Source organism: Glandiceps talaboti, chromosome 5, assembly GCF_964340395.1.
Source record: "Glandiceps talaboti chromosome 5, keGlaTala1.1, whole genome shotgun sequence".
Lineage (NCBI taxonomy): Eukaryota > Metazoa > Hemichordata > Enteropneusta > Spengelidae > Glandiceps > Glandiceps talaboti.
This window is the reverse complement of record NC_135553.1, coordinates 11,705,378-11,715,521: the sequence shown is the minus strand read 5'-3', so window position 1 is coordinate 11,715,521 and position 10,144 is coordinate 11,705,378. Positions and strand designations below refer to the sequence as shown.

General features: G+C 35.6%; 2 protein-coding genes across 2 annotated transcripts in view; one reads left to right on the top strand and one right to left on the bottom strand.

Annotated features, from left to right (window-relative positions):
• Positions 1–203: 203 nt before the first annotated feature.
• On the top strand, positions 204–1,295 carry LOC144435351 (uncharacterized). Its single transcript, XM_078123947.1, has one exon. It carries the CDS (start codon positions 204–206, stop codon positions 1,293–1,295), a length of 1,092 nt encoding a protein of 363 aa, XP_077980073.1.
• Positions 1,296–7,556: 6,261 nt separating this feature from the next.
• Positions 7,557–10,144, bottom strand: part of LOC144435698 (intraflagellar transport protein 140 homolog) — a 49,737-nt gene continuing 47,149 nt past the window's right edge. Inside the window, exon 32 of the mRNA XM_078124305.1 lies at positions 7,557–9,918. Coding sequence (XP_077980431.1) covers positions 9,709–9,918 — 210 coding nt within the window. The 3' untranslated portion in view covers positions 7,557–9,708. The remainder of the gene's footprint in view (positions 9,919–10,144) is intronic.

Here is a 10,144-nt window from a genome sequence, read left to right as displayed (position 1 = left end):
AAGTTTTACTCACCCCCCCCCCCCCCCCCTCATTACTGGGTCCAAACCTTATAAAAAACACTGGGTCATTACTTGGTCCATAATAGGAATCTTCTTCAGTAACTGTTCATAGTGAATTGCCACTGTAGATGGCACATTTTCATACTATTTTGTAACCCTGTTCATATTGGTTTATGATTCCATATGTTCTTTCAACAGGAAACATGGTTAAGATTCGTAATATAAAAGTCCTGGCTGTGCTCATCTTCCTCTTTGGTGGATTTTCAACTTTTATTTATCAGTACAGTATAGACCAGCGCTTCCGAGTCCTTGTGTTCTGGTGTGGCTTAGACAATATTTTGCTTGATAGCGATGGATGGCTAAATGGAACATTACAACCTCATGATCACCCTGTGATTCCAAATATAGCACATTATACATGGCTGTACTGTCGCGATTTCAGCTTCATACATTTGCTGAGTTTGGTCAGTGCGTACAAAGTAATGCAACCTGATAAAATATACTTCCATACGAACTGTGAACCTGAAGGCCGGTGGTGGAATGAAGTCAAGTTGATTCCAATCTTGGAGGTGAAGTATATTGAACCACCAGTTAAAATATTTGATCAGGAGTTGAACTTAAACTGGCCAGAGCATCAGTCTGATGTTGCGAGGCTAGAAGTGCTTCTCAAACATGGGGGCGTTTATTTTGATCCAGACATTTTCGTTGTCCAATCGCTTGAGCCATTACGGAGATACGACTATGTTGTTGGCCGCGAAGATGGATACATGCTGAATAATGGTATCATCATGTCGTCTGTGAATTCGTCATTCCTTTGGAAGTTTTACACAAGTTATCAATATTATCGACGACGTTGCTTTAATTGCAATTCGATCATTCAACAGCACAATTTAGCAGAACAGTATGGTCACCTGATACATATTGAAAATTACAGCATGCAGCAACCAGACAATTTCCATTGGAAGACACTGTTCTATGGCAAGTTTCCATGGCAGGAAGGCCATTACACTTTTCATATTTGGATGGGGGCATATCGAATCTGGAGTTGGATCGGTGCACCAAGGCAACAAGATGGCGAGTACATTCGCGAGTTCTCACCCGAAAACATAAAGGAATTAGATTCGTCGTTTGGGGAAATGTGTCGTTTCATTTATTATGGCAACAGTGATATCATACCAGCTGATGGTGTTGCACCGAAACCTTGGTGGAATGCCCTCAGAAAACCAATTCAAGGAATGCAAAGGAAGAAACGAGACCTCCAGAAAACATTGATGCTAAGTGCAGAAACACAATAGTGCCACATGGGTTCTCAGAATTTGTCTGGATTGTTTACAGTCACCAGCTCTTTTTATCTATTATTTGAATACAAAATGTAAGTGAAGATTTGCCTTCAATGGATTCAAAGTTTGACGTTGTTTCTAGGTGACTGCTCCTCAAACGATTTTGTTCATGCAATACTTGCCACTATGTATAGCGTTGTTGCTTTTTTAGCGTTGTTGGCTTTAATAGTAAACACCACTGTGAGGTTTCCCTTGTATGCCAAATTATTTGAATAACTCATCATTTATTTCACAAAACAGTGATTTTATAAACAAGTACATGGTAATTTGACAAGAACTCTTAAAAGGTAAAGTCCAGTCATGAGACTTATTTCTGCCTTTTAGTACAATTGTATCGATTGCTGCTATCAACTTAAAGGAAAAGTCCAGTCAGACTTATTTCTGCCTTTAGTACAATTGTATCGATTGCTGCTATCAACTTAAAGGAAAAGTCCAGTCAGACTTATTTCTGCCTTTTAGGACAATTGTATCGATTGCTGCTATCAACTTAAAGGAAAAGTCCAGTCAGACTTATTTCTGCCTTTTAGTACAATTGTATCGATTGCTGCTATCAACTTCCAGGATATTTCATCATATTTACCACAATCTCTTTGTCAAAGTTAACAGTGTTGTAAATGTGACTGGATTTTTCCTTTAAGTTTATCGTACAATGTAGTTAGAAGTCATTGTAACTTGGGTTCTATCCATACTGGTTGGCATTGGTTGGTAATGTTTCCATTACTCTGTTTTTGGAAATTGCGCACCACAGTTAATTGTATCCTGCACTTTTGTCTTCTTTTGCTAAGGACTATATGAATATTAATTACCAGCCAGCACTACTTTGAGACTGGGGAGAATCCTGTATAAGGATAAGTTGTCAATAATACCACAATGAATTTCAGTTTGAAATGTAACATAAAGATACAAATGAACTCTTTATGATGTTAAGAGAGGAGAATTTATCACTTTTCTATTTTGGACTTTTCACAAATTTGTTCAATGGCAGCAAGAGATTTCTGTATTACTAGACTTACTTTGAAGCAATCAGTATGTTACGGTTAGATTCACTGATTATGATGGCTTCCAAACAGAATAGTGAGGAATCTCCTAATAAAATATTGTTAACACATTTACAAGCTTTTTTGTTGTGGCCTCAAAAGAAAACTTTGTTAGCCAACAAAATCTGCTTTGGATTATTAAAACAGTTGTGTATCACATTTTAGTGTAGGTTTCAATAAGACACTAGTCCCAAAATTGCATGCTTGTTGCCAATTTGTAAGATTACTTGCTCAAAAATGCAAATTTAGATGTTGACATGACTCATAAGAAAGAAGTCCCTTCTGAAATCGCAGATGTCATTTATTGATGGTTTAATTGGACATCAAATTTAATGAAAAATTGATGTGCCGTAACTAATTATTTACAGAAGTCAACCAAAGTTTATGCACAGAAAGCTTATCATTCGATTCAGAGTCGATAGTTTAATTATGTTACAACTATTGCGTGTCAGTCATAAGTCAGATATCATTCTAAGTCTGAAAAAAGGCAGGATTAGTATGCTAATTGGAGTAAAAAGAACAATTACAAAACCATGCTGGTACCCAGAGAAAACTCGCACACAAATAATTCACTTACTACATTACTGAAAAGAGCCTTTGATTAGGAACACATGTTAGCAGCCTCATTTTATGGCAGAACATTTTGTGCACTGATGTTTTCCATTGTTGAAATATTCGTCAAGTGATAAAGTTTGATCGTTAAATTAGCAGTCCTTAGTTACTGTCTTTTTTTCATGGTGCTGCTTTTTTAGGCAAGTTGCCAAAACTAAAGATAACTGAGTAGAACTAACATAACCTACTTATTCCAGGTATGTAACATCGAGGTATTATTGGATTCTAAACTTGGTTAATTTTGAGGTCATTTTGACCTCTATTCCAAAACATGTATGAATAATAGAGTATCCTGGATATTTTTCTGGATTTTAACTGAGAATGAGAAACAGATAAAATTTGTGACTTTTAGTTCTGAGGCACAGACTTTGTATCTAAAGCTCAGATGTACGTGGTCTCACCAACTAATAGGTGAGTAATTTGGCATATTAGATGACCCTAACCATTTCCGAGTTATGGTTTTGTGTATTTTGATCAGTTTCAAATTAAGAAAAATAGAAGAGTTACCAGGGCTTTATTGAAATAAAACCTTGCTATAAACTTTGCTGTCAAGAATTAGATTTTGAGGCAATTATAGCATAGACAGTGAAAGATTCGGCGTTGTTGGCGCTCCTGTCGACCATTCCGTAAACTTGAGTGATCTAACAGGAAGTGTACAGAGCAAATAATCTTCCTGTCTAATTTATGCAAGTGGTCAATCCAGGATAGCTGGTAATTTACATAACACATGCTGTTAGATTAGACTTTCATTGTGGTGTTTTCATTTACTAGTAATTATAGCCACAGGAAATCTATTTTGAATAGACCTGATGGAAAACACTGTTGTTAAGAATTTCAAAGATATTGTTTTGTAGTGGCATAACTTTTCAGCCACCTGTAATGAGAAGGGACACTTATTTTTTTATTTTATATTTTTTTTTATTATGACTAGTTACTGACATGTCCTTTATATGTTCATCAGGTTGTTAAAACATGGTGATAATTAGTTCTTGTGTAGTGACCAAGGGTTTTAATTACTTATAAGTAACGTTTCACGTGGTCAATGACATCATCTTTCCGCCATTGCCACTACAAGGCCGAGCAGTAGCAATAAAGCCAGCAAGTGGACAGTTCCACAAAGCATGTTGACCTGAACAGGTAAAACGTTACTTGGTCCGAATACAAGAACTAATGATTACTAATAACTTTGATGTAACATAATTTTAATGAGAGGCTGCAGTAATGACTCAATTTGAAGATGGCAGTAGTTCTGAACGGAGTGGGTGGGTCAAACGTACGGCCCACTTGTATGAAGTTCAGAGTGATGATTTCATCCTACACAACTGTTTATGACATTTGAGTACTGTACACTTACGACAAAGTTTTTGTCAGAGTTTGTATTTTTTGTTGCATATTCAATATTTTGATGTTTTATATTTGTTTGATTTTCACAAATGTGTGTTTTGCCCATTTAGTCAAGTGGTATAATGCCAGTCAGAGGGTAAATTCTCTCTTGAGTTCAGTCTGCAGATCAAAGCTATTTCTCCTCATTACACGAGATGGTGGCTTTAATGCAAGATAATAAGTGGTTTATCTACCCTAATGTGTAAATGATTACAAATACAAGATAACGGTGTCAGGGTGACCCTATTTTACGTTTCTCATTACCTGACCAACCCAGCTCTGACATCCAAATAAAAAATATTTTTATTTGTGCCCACCTGTAATCTTTTACGAACAGCGTAAATCTGAAGAACAAAACTAGAACAGGGCCAAGGCTTTTATGTGATCAAAAAAGTTGCTGAATAAGGTTAAAAAGAGTGTAGTTATTGGAAATTGTTTGCCTGGACTGACAGTCTGGTACTATATAATTATCATGAGGGGGATACAGTTTACATTTGTTAATAGATGAGCTAAGTAGTAACAGCTACCTATTAAAATACTTTGCTTTATTCATAACACAGGGAAGGTTGTGGTTCAAGTGTCTAGTACTAATATCCTAGTCTAAGATTTAAGCCGTTCTTGTACTAAAAAAAAATGCTAATATCCTATCTTTACTCAATATAAATGTACTGTTAAACCTGCACTAGCTGCAACTTGGACATTTTTTTCATGAAATGACCAATGAGACATTGTATCTGTTAATTAGTTGTCAATATTATCTGTAGGTAGTGTGTGTGGTGGCAAGTAAATCTTGAGTGAAATTTCAGTTTTGAATCCATCACCATGTTAAAACTGTACTAGTTGTAACTGGAGTATCATTTTTAGATCAGACAGCCACAATTGAAAATTGTAAAAATACTAATAATATAGACATTGCCATGTTAATCAGTGGTTGATATTATCCATAAACAGTACACAAACAGGTTGAAATCGTGATCGTCGTTGAGGGCGCTAATTTTTTGGGTGTGGATCTAAAAATCAATTTGATTTGATTTATCATGTCTGCAGCTATAAAGTATGTTACAATTATGTTCACCCTCATGTGTTTCAGTACTGTTCATACATGGAGAGTAAGCTATTGTTCCTAACAAACAGTTTTGAAAAGACATTCCAGTTGCAGGCTAGTGCAGCTTTAAAGCACAATTTATACAGAGACTGAAAGAATCATCAATCATTATTGGTACTTCTGAGTTAAAACCATCAGTTAATGAGTGATTGGTGGAGTGTATACAATGATGTATCATTGTCTAAATGTATTTGTGCTTCATATAACTTATAACTCACTATTTGTTTTTTGCACTCTTTGTCTTATTAAAAAACTATTCACATTTGTTGAGTGGATTGTAAATTCAATTATTTTCACTGTCAGTCTTTCGATTTAAAATGCTGCAACATTTTAGAATAGCACAGTATTAATTAACAAGTAACTTCAGTATATATTCCCAACTTGTCTTGATATAAGGGTTGTATGCAAATTTACATCTAAAAACCCCCCAATAGCTGGAAAGGGTTGTTGAGCCGATGACCCAGGTTGTAACTAGTGTCCTTTGGAAATTACTCCAGCTGTCCAAAAGGATGAAGGGTTCTTGAGAAAAATGAAAAGTTTTGCACTTTTCAGCATGATACTAGGTGGTATTGTGTATGTATTAAGTTGCAGTAAGTTGCAAGTATTGGATGTGGTGAGATTTGTAGTTAATGGCTCTGTACAGCTAGCTAGGTTTATCATCAGTTACGTTGTACAACCTCACATAAATATGTGTCTTCTGACTACATCATCAGTTCTGTTGTACCACATCACAGCAATGTGTGTCTACATCAACAGTTATGTTGTACTACCTTACACAAATGTATGTCTGCATCATCAGTTCTGTTGTACCACATCACAGCAATGAGTGTCTACATCAGCAGTTCTGTTGTATTACCTTACACAAATGTATGTCTGCATCATCAGTTCTGTTGTACCACATCACAGCAATGAGTGTCTACATCAACAGTTATGTTGTACTACCTTACACAAATGTATGTCTGCATCATCAGTTCTGTTGTACCACATCACAGCAATGAGTGTCTACATCAGCAGTTCTGTTGTATATATCTCACAGTAGTGTGTACCTACATCTGAAAAACACATTAATGTGAGTAGTACCGCACACCAGAGGTGGTGCAACTTTCTACACCTATCAGTTATGTTGTACTACCTCACAACATTGTGTGCCTACATCCTTAGTTCTGTTGTACCACCTTACAACAATGCAAGTATTATATCATCAGTTCCATTGCACTACATCACAACATTGTCTACATCATCGGTTCTGCTGTACTACTACCTCACTACTTTGTGTGCCTACATCATCAGTTATTGCCATTTGAACTTAGAAATGAGTGTCACTGGTTTCTTGGTTCATTTACCAGAAATTATCATGTTCTGCTCATGTATCCAAAATTTTCCCACAAATTACAAATATTTCAGTTAGCACAATGGTACTATTCTAATAACTTGTCATCAAATTGCTATAACTGACATACTTTACTGCAACAGAAAGTTATTTCACACATATATTACCAAGTATTGTGTGTTATTGAAACTTTGATTTTCGAACCACATCCTGTGACAGTTAGACATTTACTCTCAGTTCCAACTTAGATTTCCAGTCTGGTGAATGACTTGATTTATAGTAATTGTAATATTTGTAATTGTTTGTAAAGATGTAATTGTTTAACAGTTAAATGCCAATAAATAGCTTAGTGTAGAAAATGGCTAGTGTCGTGTGTGTGTGTGTGTACGGGTGTGTGTGTATGTATGAGGGAGGGCAATGAGGCTATGCAGTACAGTTTATGAAGGAAATAAATGGCAACATACAAATCACATGAATAAATGACCCCATCTTACATTTATGCCAAACAAGCTCAATTTGTGTATTATTGAGGAAAGATTTTCTTTCATCTTCATATTTTACCAGAAAAAAATGACCAGTTACATATAACCTCCATATTTCATGATAGCATGCCTATCAATTGTTCCTTGTCTGTGATTATCCACATGTATCTGTCCCTCCCCCCTCTCAAAACAAGCAATATCAAAAGCTGTGTAAAGAATTATACTTTATTTTATACCAAAATGTACAAGGATATATATAAAGCATACACAAACAAATAATCCCATATTACAAAGCAATTACCTTGTTTGAGATGTAAAGCATACAGCTGGCAACCTCAACAATTTATTCTTCTTCTCTACAATTTTTACACAACCATTTGCATATAAAGTAGTTGCCTCTCAGATATCAATACCAAATACCCCTTACAGTAAGGTGCCACAATATTTACAGATTAAATTTTCATCTATACACAATAGAAGTACAAATCATCAAAGTAATAGATTTAAACTCTCAACAAATGTTACTTTTTTTCTTTCCCTTCCAGAACCATGTAATTGCCCTTGTTGATTTAAAAAAAAAATTTGTTTGCATTAAAGCCACATTTGTAGACAGCTGAGTGACCATACACCCTATATAAGACAGCTGAGTGACCATACACCCTATGTAAGACAGCTTAGAGTGACCATACACCCTATATGAATCCTTGGTGTGATGTGTAAATCCTAATATAAACTATGATACTTTACATTCTTTTCAAAGATTAAAGGGGCACAAGCTGTGTTTATACATTTTGTGGGGTCAGTTTTGCTGCTTATTTATAAGATGTCTGTAATGTTCTACTCCTACCGGCTCCCTGTGGCATAGTGGTTAGCACTCGGGATTCGCAGTCGGGAAACATGATTTTTCTGTGACCGACCCAAACCCAGGGTGAGTGTTCTACAGACTCTATGAGTAGGCTGTATCACTCAGTTATGTCTCACTCACAAGAGGAGTGCAAATTTGGGGGGAATCCTGGAGACTGGAACAGTCAGGAATGATTACTCACACAGAGCCCACAGGTGCTATGTTTGCAAGGCCTGGGTTACTCTGAGATAGCCTGGGAAAACCTTGACAGTTCCACAGCAACATGATATAGAACATGCAACATAGCCCTGTCATGTCATGTAGTCCTAAACCTGAATGGAACTAGAGTTGTGTGTGATTGTGTGTATATGTCTGCATAAAAAGAAAATCACTGGGCCAATTCCCAGCACATAAATAAAAAAAATTAAAGGGGAAAAATTGACCCTTAATAAAAGCCTACAAACCCAGCTAGTGCCATTGAATTTGAAGTCAGATGATACCATCAGTATATAATACACTATTTATATTTCAACAAACAGTTAATTCTAGCCTGTCAAACAGTGAGGTAATAACACATACAGACTTTTGCAATTATTCTGTTTCTAGGGTGTAAGAGGTGAAAAATTCTGTCACTTCGCAAGTCAAACTATATCTCAAATTACACTGATTCAACATTGAGTCGCGTTATTCTCTATATAGGGAAATTCTCAAAGTTTCTATTGAGCTGGACATATCAAATTGGTCCTTTCTTCAAGGTAAATAATTAAATTTTCTTATCTTGCTGGACGGGTTCAAGAAACATCAAGGTGAAGTATTCCAATAAGTAAAGTAACCTGTATTTGTTCAAAAGTAGTTCTAAAAGGTTGTGGTTAGAGGTGGCATTCATTGATACAAATCAACCAAACGTCTTTGGCATTGTGACTTACTGCCCTTTCATTTAAGTACATATGCCACCTAGATATTAAGTAGTCTTTATTTTTGACAAGTTTGATATAAGTTGACTGGCTGTATGAAAGTTGGGGAGATTTATGGATTTGTGACATCAAGGACATTATGAAAGACATTATTTATCACAAATTTGTCTTTCAGAAAATTTTGAATCTTGTTATAAATCCATTCCTGTTTTCAGTCGGAGGTGAATTAAAACACTGGTGTTTTACAAAGGGACAGAATTGATGAGATTTTTGTTTTGAAATTTATTACAAAGTCACCTTTTAGAACATTTTACTCTTTTCAATCCATACCTTATCAGTCAAAATATTAAAGTCAATATTTACAGTGTTGATGTTCTACATAAGTACAGAATTGAGGAGTTCTTCAAAACTTTTTCAAGATTTCATCTCTCAGAATGTTGTTTATCTTTTAAAATTCATTCTTCATTTTTAGTCAGAAGAAATGAAATCAAGAAAGGTACAGAATAGAGAGAATGTTCTAGGGGAATTTATCTTTGTAATTTTCAATCCACTCCTTACTTTCTGTCAGAAGTGAAGCAAAGACATGTATTGGTTCTAGAAGGGTTACACAATTAGAGGGGTTGATGTGATTTTTGTAAGTCAAAGACTTCCATGTCGTGGATCAACAGTAATCATCGCCATTGTATATTTCTTCCTCTACAACATCGCCATCTTCATCATCACTGAGTTTTCCTTTCATTTCAGCTCCCATACCTCGTCTAAGTGGAATCTCTAGAGCCTTGTGAATGGCTTCAACTGTTCTCATGTTAACATAGTATGCTATGTTGACGGTAGGAATACGACTCCTCATTTCCTCCATACAGTCGTACGCCTAGTGGGTAAGAGACAAATAGCAGATTATGGTTAATACTGGGAACAGTAATATCTTTAAAATGTTGTAAGAAATGAATTACCAGTAGTCAATTTCAAACCTACACCATTTATACACAAAAATTCAGTCTTACACACAGTAGGTTAAGTGACACAAAACATATGGGGGGGTTAAACTTACACAGACTAAGAGAAAAGTAATCTTATGAAAACATACTAGTACACTG

What these genes read in the sequence shown, in the direction of transcription:
- LOC144435351 (XM_078123947.1), top strand. Translation starts at nt 204, where the DNA reads ATGGTTAAGATTCGTAATATAAAAGTCCTGGCTGTGCTCATCTTCCTC.